The sequence below is a fragment of the Mus caroli genome, chromosome 3 (genome assembly GCF_900094665.2).
Source record: "Mus caroli chromosome 3, CAROLI_EIJ_v1.1, whole genome shotgun sequence".
Classification (NCBI taxonomy): Eukaryota; Metazoa; Chordata; class Mammalia; order Rodentia; family Muridae; genus Mus; species Mus caroli.
The window spans coordinates 47,878,920-47,900,325 of record NC_034572.1 but is presented as its reverse complement, the minus strand read 5'-3'; the positions used below and the strand labels follow the sequence as shown (position 1 = coordinate 47,900,325).

The window sequence follows — 21,406 nt, the reverse complement described above, 5'->3', positions numbered from 1 at the left end:
GAGAGGAGAGGAGAGGAGAGGAGAAGAGAAGAGAAGAGAAGAGAAGAGAAGAGAAGAGAAGAGAAGAGAAGAGAAGAGAAGAGAAGAGAAGAGAAGAGAAGAGGAGAGAAAAGTGTTGTTGGTTTTATTACCTTTGGTGTTGTTTGAAGGGCAGAGAGGATTTGAAATCAATTCTGATAAGACATGTAGAATGATGAAATAAAGGGTCGTTATTTTAAAAATACCTAAGAGGCAAGATCTATTGATTTAAAAAAATCCCCAACATTAATACTAAGCCTTCAGAGTTTCTATTACTGAGTAATTGGAATATTGGCAGAACCCTGTGTGCTGTGCTAAGACACTTGATGTAAAGGTGTGCTTGAAGCTTTACCCACATCTGCCAGGTTAGTGTTTCTCTAAATGCCTCCAGCACGCTTTTAAATTCTCAGAGAAAGCAGATTTAGGGATAGATGTTCAAAGTCTTGGCTTTTCTAATACTTCAAGTCCATAGCTGAGATTCCCACACTGCGTACTGCTTTGTCTTCTAATGCCTGGGATGGTTTAAAGACTTCAATTTTGTGCATGGTTCTTACTTTATAAAAATGGGCATGCATTTATAGAACTTTACCTAACTTACTGTCAAAATAACAAGGCTTCAGAATTGAAACCCCTCTCTGTAGACATTGTTTTTCTGGTGTTTATATTTGGGGAGCTGCAATGAAAGGAATGTTCCCCAGTGGTATGCAAAAGCTCTATCACACACCTTCGGTTATAAATTGACTCAGTTTCCTTGTTTGTGCCTAATTTGAAATGGCAGCTCTTTAAATACCTCCATTTGCATTGCACACACAGAAGAATGGGCAACACTGTTTCTGCCGCAACTTCTTACTTTTGGTCATGTTATCATTTTGATGAATGCTAAATTACATAGTTTCTGTAGCCCACAGAGACAAATTCTAAAGTAAAACAGACTCCAACAGTTTTCGTTGATTTGAAGCAATGCTGATAGCAAATGGTGAGGAATCTCTCTAGGAGGGCTCAGAAGAGACACAGTTAGTTAATTTAAACTATAAGAGATCACCAATGTCATTTTTAGAATATGTGTGAATATTTCCCTTTCAAAAGTCTGGGGAGTGAATGAAATCTAAGGAAAAGTGTCTCATAAATGACAAAATAAATGGGATTTAAATCTTTTCCATCAGGAAACACACACTGAGCACTATATTAACTCCACTGATAAAGTTTCTGAGATATATTAGTTTTAAGGAAATGTATTCCCATTATTCAGAGAAGCGGGAGCGGTTTGTTCCGCTGCTAAGTGACAATGAGTGGCCAGAGCATCAGAAAATCACTTCTTGTGTTTCGATTCCGGGTGTGCACGTTACCTAAGTACTTGAACAGTCAGAACCTGTTACCACTTTGTTCCTGGGAGCTTTGCAATGAGCTGCATTTCCAAAGTGAGGATGAAGGGCCACATTTACCTTGGAAAGTAGCTGCCTCTGATGCTCACAGGGGTGTGAGTGAATTTGATGACAAAATGCTAACACAGATTGTCAATCATCAAGACAAAACTCTATTTCACTATTGGAAGTATAGCCTAAAAGATCTCCAAACTATTTCAGGCTTTTTTTGTAATAGAGGGTTGGAATGGAATCCTATGGGTAGATGCTTTCTCATTTTAATAATTGTGTCTGATAATTATATTGCATGTCCAGAAGAAGTAACTTGGTAATGGTTGCTTATTAAATTATTACGTAAAGATGGATGGAAGTCTTCAGTGAGCAATCACCTCTAACAATCCCCACCCCCCAAGTTATGAAAGTGTCTAATGTGTATTATTTCAACATACACTGTTTTGCATATAAAAATATCTATGGTAGGAGTCACTTACCACGTGAAAACAATTGCATTGGTTTTAATTGAAAAAGATGGCTAAAAATTTTCTGTGGGTTATTGTAACAGTACAAGGATAAAAGGTGCGCTTATTTAACAGAAACACTTGTAAAATAAACAGTGAAAGCAAAAGAAGGCTACAAAAGAGGAGGGTTCATGTTATCTCTGCTTTGTTCAAACACATTACAGGTTATTATGCCACAACAGATAAACATTAGAAAGTGGAAATTAGCATTTGATAATGGGATTTCAAACATTTTGCCTGCCCAGAGAACTATGGAAAATATGTATAGGTATGGTAAACACTCCTCCAAGGGTCACAATCTTGTGGTCACATAATCTTCATGGGCAGCCGTGTCCGTGGGGCTTAAGTCATAGTCTATGCTCGAGTCCTCCTCGTGGGCGTGTTTCTCCTTTGGTATAATAGGGACCGTGTCTTCCACCACCACCTTCTCCGACTTGAAGGTGGAGCACACTCTCTTGCCTACCTGTAAACCCAAAGTGTCCGTATTCCTTTCTCTATGGTCTACTAGCACACACTGTTCATTGAGACCAGGAATGCTGCGGTCACCCCGTGAAGCTAATCCTTTGGATTCCAGTTCGATATTTCGCTCAAGTGCTCCTGCCGCCTGTTGACGAGTAATTTCTTCTGAAACAGAGAAGATTTGGTTTGCGTTTTGCTCAGCAGCATTTTGCTTTGACCGTCTATGAAATAACCCGAAGTTTTTGATATCAGCCACAAAATTCACTTTCCTCTGCTTCTCCCTGGGCGGCTCCTGCACCACCAGGGCGGAACCATTGCTTAGGTTATGTCTCTCGGAGGCAATGGCTGCCGACCGCGGGTGGATCAGAGTGGTTAAATCAAAGAGGCTGAGATTCTTTCTCTTGTCCTTGCCATTACCTTCGCTCTGGCTCTTCTCGTCGGAGTCCGCTGAACTCGCCGCGTTGGCTGACTGTATTGTAGAGAGCTTGCTTCCTCTGAGCAATCCCAGAACTTCGAAGCGGAAGCTAGAAATGTCTTGCTTTAGTTCCTGAATAAAATCCAAATGACACATTAGGTGCTGACTTACGGAAACATCATTTCCTAATTTCATAGAGCTGTCTGAAATGGTCCTGCCCCTTTTGAAGTCGCAGGGTTCTGTCCTCCTGGGATTCTACTTAGAATTTCAGGCTCTGACTCTGATACCTGGTGTCATTAATTTCCCTATTGGTATTTTATATTCTAGTATGATGGTTATTCTTTATGTCAAACATGACAGAGCAGAGAGATCCCTAAAACATGCTTCTGGGTGTATCAGTGGTGCTAGTCCTGGCTGCCATGAGATGAACTGTTCCACTCTGCTTTCTCTGCCACTAGGGACCATTGCTTCTCAAACCATGAGGCAAAGGAAATCTTTTCTTTTTTGAGTTGCTTCTCTTTAGTGTTTTGTGACATCAATGAGAAAAGCAGCTGGGAAATCTTCTAAGTGTAACAGAAAAAGAAACAAAATGGATTGTGCTCTCTGTCACTGTTCGGTGGGTTGTCTACTTTCTTGGAGACAGTGATTTTAAATACTTCCTCTCTGGAGTCTGCTTCTAACTGTCAAACCACTTCCTGGTCCTGGGGTCACGTGTTTTAATGCAATAATTTTTTTTTCCTCTGAAAAGGATGTGCAAAGTAAAAATAACATGAACCTTAGCCTTCTGAGAAACTGCCTCTGTTCTTAATACCTTCTGCGGGGGCTTAGACCAACCATTGGGTCCAGAAGTCCTGGCTCTCGTTCACACAAGGCTCCTAGATTCCTATATATTTTTTTTTTATTTCATTGGAAAACCTCTTTCTTAGCTTCTCTTCTACTCCAGAGCCACACTGTCTTCCAGGACAAAGGGAAGTATTTAGCCTCATAATTGAGATTTATGGTTGCAGAAAAATACTTTGGAGTCTATTTAATTGACAATCTGTGCTGTCTGTTTGGCAGCTCCTCTCCTTGCTTATCTCAATGACTGTTTAGCTCTTGTTTCTCTAATGATCTTTGATGCTTTCATTGCTTTGGTTTTATCTGTAAAATCACATTAACCTGAAAGAATTCCTCCGAAATTTATGAACGGCCATGTAAAAATCAAAGAATCAATTCACATTTAACGTTAAAATACCATTGCCTATGTTCACTTATTTCCTCTCACAAAACTTTAAAAGTTGGAAATCAAGTTCAAAGACTAAGCTTATAACTTGCAATTAATGAAAACTTTATATTCCTGCCCCCAAGGAACCACAGAGACCCAGGAAGCTTGTGCTATTGGTAGTAGATTGGTTAGTAAATGCTTCCAATTTTTAGAAATCAGGCTGACATACAAATGAGAAGCTCACATGGCACAGCAGGGATTGGGGACATGGATCAGAATGCGACCAGGGACTAGGGGTTTCCTTGCCACTAAGGTAAGCCCCCTTGACAGTGTGGGCTAAAGATGTTTCAAAGCAACTTGGGAAATTTCTCTACTTTGCTGTTGTTTTTCTGTTTGTCTGTCTGCCCTTTCACTTAGTTCCATGGAAGTTTAATTTAAAACACAGGAGGCATGGCTAGGTTTGTAAATCTGGCCTTAAAGGCTGCCTCCACATGCTGCCTCCACATGCTGTCTCCACACGCTGCCTCCGCGATGAAGGCGAAGCTTTACCTTGACATTCTCCTCTGTCAAGCCTTCTTCGGTTTTTGCCTCTCTGATCATGGCTGCCACGTACCGCTTCACCAGGTTCCTCATCACCTCCTGAATGACAGGATTGACATTCAGTGCACGGATTCACTTTCTGTACCGAGTCAGATCTGCATTTCGTTTGAATGGCCATTTCAGGAGCAAACACAAGCACTACTTACTTGGTATTGGTGATGTCTTCTCAAGTTATCAGCAGCACGCCGCTGAAAAGGAAAGGATATTCTCCGGTGGTTATATAGATACATTTTTATCCTCAAAGTTATCGCTTTTGCAGATAAGACTGTTCTTGTTGTCTTTTATCACCAAAGTGGGGGCAATGAGCCATAGTCACAGAGAGGTTTCACACACAAAGAATCAATGAACTAAAGTGAAAAGGCACAAGTCTATAACGTATAGGACTCTTAAAGCAGAATAAATTAACAGTGCTAGAAATGGGGTCCTGGGATAGGCTGCAGGGCTGTGAGAGAATGAACTGACCATACTGGATACACACCCAACATCCCTAGAAATACTGAAGGCAGAGACAGGAAATAACCAGGGGAAGAAATAGCAAATGGAATTAGCATTTTCCCATAAATATCAGCACAGAAAAATATAGAAAATCAGTCACTGTAAATAACAATACATAATCTGAGATCTTGGAGGACGGTGAACTTGCACCAGTTGCAGTCGCACATCCGCTGAAGAAACTTTCTGTTTTAGTTAGAAGCGATTTAATAAAACCAGCCAGGGTACTAGTTAAACCTATGGTTTTCAAGGTAGCGAATGTGGCTTTCAGCTACCTTTCACCTTGTGGCTTTGGAGACAGCACCCAGGGAAGCCGGAGTGTGACTGACTCCTCCCACTGCGTCATACCCACCAAGCTCCCAACTCTGCTACCTCTTGGAAGACTGAGATGTTTTAGGTGGGTCTGCACACTATATCAGCTTCTTTGTACAGAATGGAGAGAAGATGGCTGATGGTGAACAAAGTCCATTAAAAACTGAGTTAAACAACAAATGAGATTAAAATTTTACATTTTCACCTTTCATAAGTATTCTAAAAGCATTAATAGAAACCCGTCTATGGTGACCCCACATAATGCAATTTTAATAAGCAGCGGCATTGATTCTTAAGAAAGAACACTGAAAAAAGTCAACCCAAGTAAAAACATTTCTGTAATAAAGGAATTAATTTGGTGTATTTTGAGAAGCTAAGGGAATAATAGTTCTTAGTTTCTAATGAGGCTTTTGATCTTATTCCCTAGTAAATGTTTAACCATAGGCTGATAAGATAGAATTTTAGAAAGAGCAGTGCATAAATATAAAATGATATTTTAAAAATATATATATTAAAAGTCAAAATTCTATTCTACTGAGCCTAAGCAATGTCTGTGTTTCAAGAAAAGCAGTGATTTACAGGAAGAAAGAAAGGCGGTGCTTTGATTCCTAAAGCCACTAATTACCAAAAAACATCGTTCACTACATGCGAACTGAGTTCTCTCTATGATTAAGGTATTTGCCAACAAGAAAACTAGAAAATTAGACCATCTGGAAGAGTGTAGCATGGAAGTTTTATGGCTGGGCCACCAGATGGGGGTGGTGTCTACCTCCTGATGAAACAAAACCCAAGATAAATTCCAAGAGAAAAAACATTTCTAGAAAAAGACAGTGGCCTTCCAGACCCCGTGACATTGCTTAAAATAAAGAGAAGCACAAAATGAGTCATATGTATGTATGTATGTATGCATGCATGCATGTATGTATGTATGTATGTATCTTTAACATTCACTAAAAAGTATTCAACATCAACCAATGACTTCCAAGATACTTTAAGTATATAGACCCTTTATTTACTATAGAACCAATTCAGTTGGTCTACCTTCTCTGGCTTTAGAATCTTTCTAAATTCAGTAAGATAATGTCAAAAGAAGCCTGAGGTCATAGTTGAGCTTTAGTGAGCATTAAACTGAGATTAGGGTTGATAGATTCAGAGTTATGAGTGATAAACAAAGATATCATGGTGCATTTAAACATTAAAATGTACAGAGGGTTTTTTTCAAGTTCTAGAACCTTCCCTAAAATCCATAGTCAACATTTTAAATTCAAATATGCAAGAGAATAAAGTACGTAGTTTAAAGTGAAACATAATATATTGGCTTGGGGAAAAAATTAACAAATATAAAAAGCTTGTCAGAGAAAAGGAAAGGCATAGGAAAAGCTCACTTAGCTAACTGAGGGGTTATATTCCGTGGGTGAGGTTTAAGGTTTACTTTGTGTGAACTGATTGTCATCTCCATCTCCTTGGGAATTACACAATACCCTTTAGCCTCGGGATATTATATCAGCTGTTTAATGTCAGCATAATTGCTAGAGATGAGATAACCACTTTCTTAAAGAAAGGGGGAATCTGAACCAACACACTCACCTAGTGATGTGCATGAAGGGTGCACTCCTCAGCCCATCTATGCCCTTCCCTAGTGACTCAGCACAGACCCTTGTTTTAGCCTCTAGTTTTATGAATCTGTCCCTATTGTCTGCATTTGAAGTGGGCAGTGGTATTACAATATTAAGAATATGGAGTTAAGATTAGATGTGGATAAAACTGATTATATCCCAGAGGGACATTAAAATTGTGCAGTGAAAATAAACTCTTTGGGTAATTTAGGACATTAAATAAGAGGTATGATTCATAGCATCTGTCACTGGTATTATTCATCTTTCTTCACTTATTAATTAGTGATTGACACGAATTAAAAATATCCCTGAATCCTCAAACTTCATCAATTGACCAATCTCTGGATTTCTTCTAAGAAGATATAATTTGAGTGCATTTGCTTCTCTTTGAGTGATTTTTATGTGCTTCATGCTTATCAGAGTACTTTGTTAAGCTAGATCATGAGATGCTGATACCCTTGGAGTAAAGAGATGTGGGAATGAGAAATTGACTTTTAAGTGATACAGCTAGGGACAAGAATGATGGTCAAACTCAGAAGTCAACCATTTATTGTAGGAGTCCAGGATCTTTATGAGTAACTCTGCATACACTGGTCTGTAGCAATCTCTGCGGATTCTCTTTTGTCTCTATAGAAGAGCTATTTGATTGTACAGCCCATTTAAAATACACCATTAGGTGACCACACATCCATATAGACAATATTCTTTCAGAGGCAAGCAGAATCTTCTGAATAGTAAATTGAATAAGCACACTTAAATGGCTTGTCCTCTGTAAGGTGATGGAGTAAGACACAGATAATGGAAAATCCATCATTAAACATGGTGGCGAAGACTGAATGTCCTGTGAACATGGGGAAGAGATAATATTGTTCAGAGTCAAGAATGTAACCAGAAGTGGGGTTTCCGACTGAACATCAGGCACCAGGATTTTGACAAGTCGAGATAGACAAGTGTTACTGAGAGCAACAGTATTGGAAAAGTTAGTCTAGGCTCTTCATGAGAAACCTCTGATGGCACAGTGCAGTCAGTGGTCCTTAGTACCTGGATCTTTAATTAACCAAGTGCCATGGGAAGACGTGTGACTTCTTTGATAGTGCCCTGGCATCAGGCAGTATAGAACTTTGTAGCTTCTGGCCATGGCCACAGATCTTGACTTTTGTTCTGGAAGCTCCATCGCTCTGTGTGCAGCTTTACACAGTGCCTGTGTCTGCACATGGCTTGAACCTTACGGCCTCAGCCTATATACAACTATAGTAAACTATAGACTTTTTTGTTTGTTTCTTTAAAAAAAACTCAGGTATGTTATGTGAATATATTTTTATTTTAATCCCAGGTATGGGATAAGAAACTGCTTCACAACAGGTGATTATGATTTGCCTCCTGTACTAGCAGGGGCGTGATTTTGCCAGCTGCAGATGGTTTAATTCTGGAGACTCGGAAAAGGAAGATCCCCTAGGCAGCCTGGGGCGGCTGCTGCTTCCCCTGCTGCTCCTGGTTGCTGTTGTTGAGGTTTGACAATGTTCTTGAGCAAATCAACAAGAAAAAGGAGCTGGAGATATCCTTAGACCAAATATTGATCTGACCTCAAGAAAAATAACATCCATAATCAGCAGGAACTAGTCCATTTTGTTGTTGAAAGAGGTATGCCCCCCTTTCCCCTCTCACCTTCCTCTCCTCTCTAGTGTTGGAGGGTTGGAAGGGATTAAGGTGGAATAGAGTTGGAAGAGAAGGAGAGGTATAAGAACCCAATAAAATAGCTTTAAAAATAATACTACCAACAAGTTCACATTTCAAGGTACTAGGGGCTTGGAATTTCTAACTTAAACATTGGAAGTAAGGAGAGGAAGATAGTTAAACTCATTATACCCTTTGTAACACACATAATAAATTGTTGCCAATTAGTGATATCTTTAAATGTCATCTATCAGATCTTCTTCAATTATACTTGGGATATTTGTCACCTTGCTATTGGGTAAAGATCTGCTGACGTTCAAGGGCCTTCTACTATTGTTAGAGTGGAGACTGTATCATTATTGTCACCGGAACAACCCACACCTTGAATCGACTGAGGAGTGTTTATAACAATAATGTAATCAGGGGATTTAATTTAAAAGCACTACGGGAACGAGGATAACCAGATTTCTGTGAAGCTTTTGCAGTGTTGAGAGTTGCATTTTTGTAGCTTTTATTTTTAATTAGATTGGTTGTCAACTCTGTCTGACGTTAAAATGGGCCAAGATCAAAGACTTAATTTAGCGTGAGTCTAGGGAGAGTATTTTGGAAGACACACACTTGGTGGTGTCATTCTCTTCTCTTCATCAGTTATACACATGTCAATAATCTACATGCAGCTGGATTGCATGTGTAATGTTCCCTGGTAGGATAGCATTAAAGATGGGGGTGGGGGTGAGGGAGGGGGGAAGGGTGGAGGCTGAAGATATACTCATATAGCATAAGCAGGTTCCACCTGATGTGTTGGGCTAGACCATGGCATTTGAATCATAGAACTAATGGGAAGAAAATGAAGTCGTGAGAAGCCTTGACTGTGCAAGGGAAGCTGAGATTCCAACAGCTGCACAGGCTCTCTCAAACTGAGAGAGAGGTTTGTAACAGGAGAGGGGCTCCAGGGAAGGCACTGTGACATTTGCGGGCTTTTTAGCTTCTATTCTTTCCAGGTCTACCCTGTGGAATGTCAGACTTTCTGCAGAAGCCGATGATTCCCTGCAGTCAACGTTCAGGGTCATTTTCTTTCATTTCCACTCTGGTTTCTGTCCGTCACTAAGTTCCCGGCCCATGAATTATGCCTTTTAGTCTTTCCTCTGCTCAGTGAATCCTATTAAGGATGCAGCCTGCTGTGTTCTCCTTCAGAACTGTAAAACGGCAAGGGGCCAATGCAGGATGGAATCAGTTCCTCCAGAAATTGCAGTTTGACACTGCTTGAAAAGAATTTACTTAGTGTCCTCTAGAAAACACTTTCTCACCACTGCAGCACGCAGTTGTGAATTCCTCTTCATAAGACCACGTTCTAAATGTCTAAAATAAAGACACAGGATTCCCAGATGCCATCCTGTCAGACCAAGAGATCAGGGCCTCATTCCTGAAGTTCAAATTCACAAAGTACATCCTATACCACCTCCCCTTTGAGCAAGCAAATTCAAATGTATAAAAATGAAATCTGTCAAAAATGATAATGAAGTCCTCTTGGTTTAGAAGAAGGAAACAATGGCTATTTCAGTTTCCAAGTTGCCTCTGGAAAGTCACAATATTTCAAGGAAGCTGTAGTTTCTCTCACAAGTGCTAAAGTACAGAGGATGAATTACAGATTATTCAAAAGTCACAAACTTTCTTACAGAAATCTCAACTACTAAGTGTCATAATTTTAGACTCCTTTTTAAATATAGGTATATTCAGATGACATATATATACACACATATATCACATCCATATTCATATATATGTGTAATATATACCCTATTCCAAACATCAGGGTCAATGTTTTTATATCATGTGCCCTTGATCGTGTATGATGAGAATGACATGTGTTATGTGTTCCTATGTTGCTCTTATCTTAATTCTGTCAGATGAGAAAATATTGTTAGTGTGAGGTCTCAACTAACTACATGTAAATAACTATTTTACAACAAACAAACAAACAAAAAACCAAACCAAACCAAAAAAAAAAAAAAAAAGCGGGTTGAATAAACCGTTCCCAGCAAATCTTCCAGCAGGAACTCAGGGGAACCAGGCTTTTCATGGATGGCTGCTGTCCTTTCTGTAAGACACATAGTCAAGCCCATGGAGAGTGGTGAAGCTTGAGCTGTACATTTTGACAAATTACCATTAAAGATGAAGTGCAGGCCTGGACCGCTGTCTTCCTTCTTTTACAACTGATGGGGAGCTGGGGATGGGGGCAGCACATTCACAGGTTCTAATTCTCTTGTCACTGACTTAATTAATTGTATTTCTGTGGCAACTGCTGACTCTTTAATTGCTCATCTACATGCTGAGGCTGGCTGACACTGAGTGACCCTGAGACCCTGCTTCATGTTTTACTATGCACAGAAGAGAAGATCACATAGTGGAAAATATAAAACTCAAGAAATGCCATGGTTTTATGAAAGATTTGGTAGTTTGGGGAGTTAATATGTTGCCCTATTAACTTATGCATCCCAGTTACAAATCCATCCTGTCTGAAGCATTAAGAATGTTTCACTTCAATTCAATGCTTTGGGGGAGGCAGTACTTTAGCCTTCTTGGGCTTTAATTAAATGTATTTAAACCACTCCAACAATAAGCACAGAGATTGAGTTTTAGCTTATAAAGCTGAGATAAATCATAATGCTTTCTTTGAAGAGGGACTTCTCACTAAACTTTCAATCTATAAAAGAATTCTAGATGACTCTGGTATAAGCTGGACTAAAGCTTTAATACCACTGAAAGCACTCACAAACATTTGATAGGGGACTGTAGAGATGGATCCATGGTTAAGAGCACTGGCTGCTCTTGCAGAGGACCCAGGTTTGGTTTCTAGCACGAACATGGTAACTTACAACATTCTGCAACTCTATTCCAGGGGACCTAACACATTCTTCTGACCTCCAAGAGATCACAGACATACAATAAACAAAATTCTCAGACTCGTGATTTTGCTGTTATTTGATTAGTGTATTCTCAGTAATTGGCCTTTCTGTGGGATTTTTATGATTGCCTAGGGGAAAAAAAAAACATCTGTCAATAAGGGGTGCACTTCCTTCATAAAGGTTTTGCTCAACAAAAAAACATTTCTTCATCATTTGTTTTCCTGCATAAAGTAATCAAGGGAAAGGTTGATTTACCTGAAAATATCAATTATCCATCAGAGGAAGTCTGAGGTTAAGACAAACCATGAATTGATGAGTTTTCAGGATGACTAAATCACTATTGCCAGGAAGCTTGAACAAGATGAACTGAGCAATAATGACTCCTGGAAAGTAACCAGGGCAGTCACACCCAAGAAGAGCTGTGGTTCGAGGTGCTTTCTGAGAATGTGAATTGAATGACCAGCAGTGTGAATTCACACAACTTATGGGTGACAAGACTTTCTAAGCAAACCACAGTAGGAAGGTTAGAGAGAATGCCTCGAAGACCATACTCACCTCTGGCTGAATTGTGAATTTTTTAAAAGCATGGCATAAATTTACACATGTTGTGGGTCAGATCATAATTCAAAACTGCCTGTTTAAAGCAGGGCTTTAAGATATAGTTGCTCAAAATCTCTGAAGGCCTCACTGAAAAATCAAAAGCTGAGTGTGAAACACAAAACCCTGTTGTGCATTCCTCAGACTTTCCAGGGAATAAGAGAGGGTGATGGGAAGCCAAGTACACTGAGAAACAAAGGACCTATTTGTCACCCCACTCCCCTTGCTTTTGTCCCCAAGGGATCATGAGAAACTGGATAAAGTAAAGAAGTTGTTTTCTAAAGATCTAGTGTCCATGCAGTAAATTATCACAGAGGTTGGCCAAACATGAGTGACATCACAGCTGAGTGACCTTACAGCAATAGCAATGACTTTGCACCCTTTTTCCTCATTAACTCTTCTACAGTCTGACAACCACCTTTTTTAAAAAATGAAACCGCATGCATGTATTTTGTGTGTGCATGTATATATGTGTGTGAACACATGTGCCATAGCATGTGTACAGAGGTCAGAGGCTAACTTTTAGGAGTTGGTTCTCTCCTTCTACCATGTGGGTCCAGCTCTTCAGGCTTAGCAGAAAGCACCTTTCACCACTGAACTACCTTTCTGGGCCAGTTTTACAATGAGTTCATGCCCTTTTTGTTTTGTAGATAAAGGCAAACTATACAGATAATGTCACACACACACACACACACACACACACACACACACACACAGAGAGAGAGAGAGAGAGAGAGAGAGAGAGAGAGAGAGAGAGAGACACTCATACCACAATTAAGAGTTCACAAAGTAAGCCAAAGTATTACACCTTTAGAGAGTAGAAAAAGACAAAATTCTGAGTTTGGTTGGGATAAAGCTTACCTAAGACCCTTAAGGGGAGAGAATAAGAGCTATTTGATGCTGCAACGAAGGTGGAGGATGCACGTATGACTCAGAAGATTTGGTTTGACATAAATTTTCAAATCACTAAAGCATGCACAATAAAAGGTTAGAAAAAATGTATATTGCAAAAGAAAAAAATAAGTTTGTGGCTAATTAGCTTAAATTATCTTGCTGTGCATCAGATTGGAGCCAAAGATGTAAATTTAAAAATAGAGAATCAGAAGAATTTTGTGTTTTGAGGACAGTAATCTATAGCCAAGAAAACTCTGGAACTTACACCATTTAAGGTCTCCTTCTGAAAAGTAGGACTTGGTCCTTTAACAGAAAACTGGATGTCATCTGTGGTCATGCATCTGTGACCGTGCACCTTGAAAGAACTAACCCTTTTCTGACTTCAGAAGCAAACTAGGGTTTGTGTTCCTCAGTGCTTAGAAGGGAGGATGTCTAAATGAATTTCAAGACCTTCCTTGCACCTAAGAACTGGAGGTGCCATAGACTAATGGCTGCCAGTGAGGGGCTTTGGAGACAGCAGAAAGGCAGTTCTGAGAATGGTCCTCTAGCCTTTGTGTGGACAAAACAGGAGGATATAGTATTAAGATGAGAGTGTAGTAGGTTATAACAAGTTTCATGGGCATATTAAAACCCCAGGTTCCCCCTGATTTGCCTAAAATATAAATGCGAAAGACACATTTCCATGAACTCATGGACTTTCTGTTTTTCAAAATTAAAACACTTGTATGTGAAGCAATGTACTAGGCCATATTGACTAAAGTAACATGATCATTGCTGTCTTCTCCTCTTGAAGAACTGTTTAAAATAATCTTAGAAATTTAGTCAGGTGTGGTGGTGCATCCTTTTAATCCCAGTACTGGAGATGCAAAGGCAGGTGCATCTCTGAGTGTTCCAGGCTAGCCTGGGCTATATAATGTGATCCTGCCTCTAAAAACTTCTTACATTGAAATGCAGCAAATAAATTTTGGTCCAGAAAGGAGAAATCTGAAAGTGCACATTCCAGAAAACATTTTACACATATTTTACATACAATGCCAGTCATTGCATGCATTGTTTGTATAGCATCTTGTATATTACCACATTAACATATTGATTAGTTTGTTTAGCAGATATTATTGTAGTGTCTTCACTGCTGTACTTTCCTCACAGATGCCTTCAAGAATGGGGCCCCATCTCCATACCTCATCTACACCTCAAATTCTAGCTGAGTTACTGACCTGTTGGAACACTTGCCATTGTTGCTTACTGTGATCCCTGAAAGATTTTTTCTGTTCATTATTCTACAACATTTTAAAGATTATTTGAATTTAATGCAGCCTAGTGGGCAAATCAAACATTTAGAGTAAAAGATTTCTACTCTTTCTTAAAATCACTGATAAAGGCAGCAAGTTACTAAGAGGTTTTTTATGTTACTTTTCTGATCCAGCTGTGATTGTAAGGTCACTTATATTCCCCAACTGTGATTCCTCAAGCTCAGAGCGCATAGTATATAGAAGCAAACAAAATCGCCTCTCCTAAGCAGCGACTCTCATGCCAGTCAGTTTCTCATTGGACTTAGAATTGATACTGGGTTGAATGGACAATCCATGGCACTCTCTGTAGGAGAGAGCCTGTGAAAGCTAATCACAAGCTGTGAGAGTGTGTAGTCAAGGACAAGGGGGAAGGCCCTCAGCTGCCAGTGCCAGAACCACAATCCAGGTCTTGTTTCTAGTTTTAACAGCTTCTGCACACTTTTCTTGGTGAGTTCCCTCGAGATTAATCATACTCACGCCATCTCCACACTCCTAAAGCTACCTCAAGATATACGGCTGTCACATTAGCCCAACATGACACAGGCAAGTCTCTCAGACTAGACACATGAAAGAAGTCCACATGCCCAGGTCACATTGCAAAACAAAAACAATAGGAAAGGCCAAGACATTATGTCCTAGCCTCCAACCAAACTCCTATACAATTGATCTCCAACAAGAACGCATGTCCTTCATCCCAACCAACGACTCCTATAGAAATGGTTTCCAATGAGAATGACCTGGATGAACACAGATTTTAAAATAACACAGGACACAGATTTTAAAATAAACTCATACGCTTCAAAGAAATAAAGACGTTTAAAAGACAAGAACAAACACTCCAATGAACTTAAGGAAAGTAGCAATAAATGCCTAAGTGATGTTCAAGAAAACATAGACATACAGTTAAATGAAATGACAAAGTCAATTTAGCATTTGAAAATCGAATTCTTTAAATAGACAGAAATATTAAGGAGAATTCAAGCTGAAAGGAAGCTGGAACTGAAAAATCCAGCTCAAAGACTTTACTAGTACAATGGGCCAAATAGAATCTGGCATTTCAGAATACCAGGGCCTCTGGTGGTTTGAGTAGTAATGACCCCATACACTCATATATTTGCATGCATGGTCTTTAGGACAACTTTAAGACAGAAGTTGGTACTAGGAAATAGAGTATTGCTGTGACCATGCTTGCTGTTGGTGAAAGGTGGGCTTTGGGACTTTAGATTAGGAAAGCAGTTGAATGTTCTAAGCAGGATTGATGTGCTATTGTCATAGGAGCAGGGAAGACAGTGGTGCTGAGAGCAGTGTAGACAATGATGGCCCTGCTCATGAGGTTTCAGAAAGAATTTTAGTAAGTGGCTTAGAGATTGTTCTTGTGATATTTTGGCAAGAAATGTGGCTCTATCTTGTCATTTTTCAAAATGTCTGCCTGAGGATAAACTGAAGAATTTTGGATTAATGGCATTGGCAGAGGAGATTTCAAGACAGCCTAGTATGGGCTGTGTCTCATGGTTATTGATGGCCAGTCTTAATGGAAATCTATAATAGAAAAAAGCAAACTGAGCAAGGAAAACAGAAAGTAAATGTATAGTTTGAGGGGAAAAGGAGCATCAAGAAATATAATGGAGATAACTCCAGTGCTCAAGGAGATAAATAAAGTTTAAAGCAAAATCTGATCTTAAAAGAGAAAAAGGAAGAGGTCACCTCAGGGCAAGACCCCACACATATGCTTCCAACTGGTGAAAAGTAAAGGAAAGCTTACACTGTGAAGGAAACCACTGAAAACAGACCCTGATCAAAATGTATTTGAAAGACGTGGCCAAATTCCAGCCCCAGAAAGCAGCAGAACTTGGCAGCTTTGGATACAAGAAATAGGTAATGGAATCTCCCTCTTAGACTAAGGAAAGCCAACGAGGCTAGGCATATGTCAGGGGTGCCCTTGCATAGAGTCCTCTCTTGCATCAAGTTGTGTAGGTGAATCCTGGATTTCACTAGAGCCCCCAAGAATGTTGGAGATGCAGAGCTGTGGAACACTTCCTGAGGAAAGCTGTGGACCAAGTGTGGAACCATCCCAAGAGAGATAATTGTGTTGCAGTTAACAAAGCTGGTGGGAGTTGGAGATCTGGAGAGTATTTTGACATCAGGCATGGAGATACAGAGTTTGGAGTTTGCTGTGCTGCTTTTTAGGTCTTTCTTTGGTCCAGTGTTACTTCAGAATGCTCACTTTCCTCTCTTTTGGAAGAATAATGCATATTTTGTGCCACTGTATATTGGAAGTGTGTGATCTGGTTTTTAATTTTACAGAGGATTACAGTTAAGAGATTGCTTTGAGTCTCAGAGAGACTTTCAGCTTTTAAACAGGGTTGAGCCTGTGACAGACTATGGGGATTTTTGAAATTGGCCTGAATGTACTTTTGCATTATGATATGGACATAAGCTTATGGGGGCCAGGGAGTGAAATATGGTAATTTAAAAGAGAATGGACTAAAATAGACTCATATCTTTGAATAGGTAGTCATTAAGGGGTGGTGCTGTTTGACAGGGATTAGGAGATATGGCCTTGTTGAAGTGGGTATGGTCTTGTTGGAGGAATCCCGTCACTGGGGTTGGGCTTTGGGATATCAGAAGCCAAAGATATCTCCAGCCCTGACCCCCACCCTCTCTCTCCGCACTGCCTGCAGATCCAGATCCAGAATTGTTGAGCTACTTCTCCAGCTCCACGTCTGCCTGCCTGTCACCATGCTTTGGGCCGTGATGACAATGGACTGAACCTCTGAAACTATAAACAATCCTAAATTAAATGCTTTCTTTTATATGAGTTTTAGTAGTCATGGAGTCTCTCCACAGCCATAGGACTGAAGTTAACCGATCTAATGAAGACTTATAAAGGCTATAACTGGTAAACCAACAGCCAATATCATCCTAAGTGATGGATTCAGTGCTAGACACTAGGACTTGAAGACACTGCAGCATGCATTTTTCCTCATGGACTCTACAGTTCAGAGGGAGAAAGAGACAAAGTGTTAGATATGCCACAGATAAATCACTGTTGCAATTGCAGAAAAGCTAGAAATCAGGGTAGAAGAGAAAGAGGGCTGTGGCCCCACGCCTAGGCTAATAGAATAGAGTGGCCTCTTTGAAGAGGGTGGATTCTACTGAGATGTGACTGATGTCTTTTATTCAGAAAACGGGCTGGGGAAGAGTCCTAGCTACTCTGTCAGAGATCTGAACACAAGCGATATACAGTTAAACTTCACTGTGTGGTCAGTCAGTCAGGACAGGAAGTCATGACACCAGACACTTCCCTGATAACTCACAGGTGGGAGCACAGAGAGAGCAACAAGGTTTCATGGACTCCACCCCCCCAGCATCCCCTATTGGGACACACAGTCTTCCAGAGACCTCCCTGGAGGCTGTGACTCTCTTTCACCCCACAGGGTTGGATATTGATCTCTTGACTCTCTTTCACCCCACAGGGTTGGATATTGATCTCTTTTAATCTGCCATGTCTCCCTTTCAGATTTGTTTCCTCAGTTATGCATATGATTGATAAGGTCTTTCTCTCTCTCTCTCTCTCTCTCTCTCTCTCTCTCTGTCTCTCCCCCTGTGTCAAGACCTGCCCATATTTGGTAAAGAATCAACTCTATGCAAACACATATTCGACAGCTGGTGTGGCACTAATAGGATGTGCCCTTACCCCAATTGTCCCGAAGCTTTCTGGCTTCCTTCTCATCTTTTTCTTACATAAGTGTGTCCATATCCACTTGACCAGGTACCACAGGGACTTGGGGCTTGGGATGACATTGAAAGGTGTAGGTAGGGTCCCTCCTTCTTCAAAGTAGCTCATCCAAAGCTTTGTTCGAGCAAATTTCCATTCTATATCTGCATGGTCCTGAACGAGAGAAAATGACAAGGTAATATAAACCTCCCAGACAGAACCTGAACCTGACACAGAGTGACTCTTGGAGCATTAATTAGATGGCTTATAAAAAAAACACTGCTAACTCCCAGAGACAATGACTTACCCAGTAGGGACATATGTCACTGTCACTCTGTCCATCCTTCTCCAGGGAAACAGAGATCGACAGTTGTGTATTAAAGAGGCCTTGGCGATTAGTTATGACTGGGAGCCAACGCTGCAGTTCTAGCCCTGGAAATGGCCTAGTTCAGTCTCATTAGGTGCCAGGCAGAGGCGTGGCTTTACATCTCAGGCCAGTCCTTGGACATTGCTTAGTTGAATGCCCGTGCACAGTTGCTCACCAATGAGCCTTTGGTGCTTCAGGGAATGTCTTCCCGGAGATGCTTCCACATGGACAACTCTCTCTCTCTCACCTTCAGACTACTGGTGCAAATTTACAGAGAAATCCCACCAACACACAATGCAGCATACTGCCTCTACCACAGCACTGAGTCTGGGTGTGACTATCATACAAGAGCTATTAAGCAGGAGATTTGTGTCCCAGGATGGTGAGCAAATCTCATCTGTTAGTCCAGCATAATCATGAGACTACATGCCTTGTATACCAGTGCTCAGTTCAAGTTCTGCACTCCAGGGAAACCTAGAACAGCAGAGGAGGCACATTCACAGCAGGTTCTACTCTCTCTCCTCAATGTTGAAATTTTGTGCTAATTTCTTTTGTTCCTGTTATATGTTTTGAGACAAAGAACTTTTAAGAAGTCAAGTATATGACTGATACACAGTAGATGCATAAGAGATTTATGATCAATGTAAAGGTATGAGAAGACTTCTGTTATGGCTTGTGCTAACCTTTCTACATTCTTTGATTTACCCTATGGCTTGCAGAGTCAGTGTTATGATTCTGGGAGACACAGACTTCAATGCTCGACATGCAAACATCCCAAAGAGTTTCCCTCACATGACTGAGGCTTCTCTAACTCTGTCCTGATGCCTGCCCATCTTACAATGGTTTCAGTATTTGGGCTAAATAAAATGGAAGATGGGAGGTTTGTTTTCCATCCATTGCCTAGAAAAACAAGATTCATTTTAAAAAAGCAATGAATTAATGTCACAATACTCCTGAGTAATGTTTTCTTCTGGACAAAGCTGGGACATCTAATGTTCCATGGGATCCAAACTGTCGGCAGTGTCTCTGTACCTAGCTTGGCATTTTCTGTTCCTTTCTAGTACTCCGGATATATGTGGGATCTATCTAAATAAAACAAAAGAAACAAAACAAACAAACAAACAAACAAACAACAAACCAAACCCACCACCCCAACACAAAAATAAAAAGAAACAAAAACAAACAAACAAACAAAAACCAAAGCTTCAGGCTCTGGAATGTTCCATGAGGTTCTGTGTAGCCACAAACTCTGGTCTTCATCCCCAGCTCAGTAGAGTAAGAGGACTTCTAACAAATAGCCTGTGAATCAAACATACAAATGTCGTATTCTCATGCCCTGCCTTTTTTCATCAGTGAGAGGTAACAGAAAAATTTACCTCTGTGAAGAAAATTGAACTAAAATTTAGAGTCCTACTTGTCCAAGAGCATAGTAGCGGTTCAGAAGTTCTGCTATAGATTCAAAGGCACACCATAACTGCTGCTATGTTCCCCCCCCCCAATTGACAGCATCTAGTTATGCTGTACACTAAGATGTGGCTATGAAAGACTTCTCATGCATGTTTTGTGCCATGGTAAAGCTTCAGTTTATAAATATAGCTGTTCTCTGTAGACTTAGACCACAAGTTCATAAGTTCAAAGTTTTACATGGACAAAGACCCCACTTCTGTTGCTGCAATGTCTCTATAACAGTCCTTGGTAAAGGGCATTTACACAATCAATCAGTTGGTAAGACATTTTTCTTATCGGTTGTGTGTTTTGTGGCACAGTATTTCATGTTTTAGCCTAGGCTGGTCTGGAACATACTATGTAGCTCAGGCTAGCCTTGAATTCAAAATGGTCTGCCCATCTCAGTCTTCCAATTTCTGAGATTACAGATTTAAGCAACTATGCCTAGGCAGAATTTGTAAGATTATTAATAAATTCTGCTATATTGTTTACAAGCCAGAATTTTAAGTAATATATATCATGTCACATATTGATCTGGAGAATTCAAGATCATTTCTATATTGGTTGTATTTACTAAGCTTTTAGAAAACCAGTTTCATGGATCTGTGCACCATATGTGTGCCTGGTATTAGCTGAAGCCAGAAGAGGATACTGGATGCCCTGGGAGTGGAGTTATAAGCTGTCATTAGCTCCATGGGAGTGCTGGGAATAGAACCTGGGACCTTTAGAAGGGCAGCCAGTGCTCTGAAATGCTAAGCCATCTCTCCAGCCTCTGGTTTTTCTAGGCTTTAAGAAAAAAATTTTCTTTCTTTACCAAATTTATCTCTAAGATTTATTTTTGTCTTTCCAAGCTGGCGTGGGTTTGTTTATGCTGAGTTAGCAGATCACAGGCAAAGAGATGCTGCTGAGGCTGATGGACTGCTTGCTGATAGATAGATGGCCGATCTCATTCTAAATGGTTTGATGGTGGTGGCTACCTGGCAACAGAGGCTGACTTAAGTTTCCCTGTTACTCTGTGTAGAAAAATAGATTAATACACAGCCATTTATGCTATATACTCTTTACATACACCACCAATTAATTATTTACAATTCTGATCTTTCTCCCCTCAATAGTAAATTATAGCTTTATTTCTTCTGATGAGAAGATAGAATAGAGGAGAGAACAACATTAAAACATTGAGTTAAAGTTAATTATCAACTTACGGCAATTAGTTGGTAAGAATTATTCATCATAGCGATTAACATGTTCAGCAGGACAACCAGAGAGATGACATTATATGTGCCAAACATGGTGGCCCCAACAAACTCAGTGAACTCGTGCTGGGCTTTGACATTGGTAACATAGAGATTGATGAGTCCAAATATTGACCAAAACAGGGACTGTAGTGTCTCGAATAACCTGTAATAAAATATGAAAGTATTAATGTAATCTTATAATGTATATTATATGTAGGTACATATATATGGTATTAATTTAGCACAAAGATTACAAATTAAACTTAATAAAATAAAGTA

At 40.0% G+C, this 21,406-nt stretch overlaps 1 protein-coding gene across 4 annotated transcripts in view; it reads right to left on the bottom strand.

The window, feature by feature from the left end:
• Nucleotides 1–1,810: 1,810 nt before the first annotated feature.
• The window catches only part of Trpc4 (transient receptor potential cation channel subfamily C member 4), a 161,784-nt gene continuing 142,188 nt past the window's right edge, over nt 1,811–21,406 (bottom strand). For 2 of the 4 annotated variants that reach the window (XM_021157250.1, XM_029475582.1), the window contains 5 exons: nt 21,095–21,290; nt 18,056–18,250; nt 4,722–4,763; nt 4,525–4,614; nt 1,875–2,903 (listed from right to left, as the gene is read on the bottom strand). In XM_021157250.1, the coding sequence (XP_021012909.1) occupies nt 2,190–2,903; nt 4,525–4,614; nt 4,722–4,763; nt 18,056–18,250; nt 21,095–21,290 (1,237 nt within the window). In that variant the 3' untranslated portion in view covers nt 1,875–2,189. Of the gene's footprint in view, nt 2,904–4,524; nt 4,615–4,721; nt 4,764–18,055; nt 18,251–21,094; nt 21,291–21,406 lie in introns of all 4 variants that reach the window. The other 2 variants (XM_029475583.1, XM_029475584.1) reach the window with 2 other exon arrangements.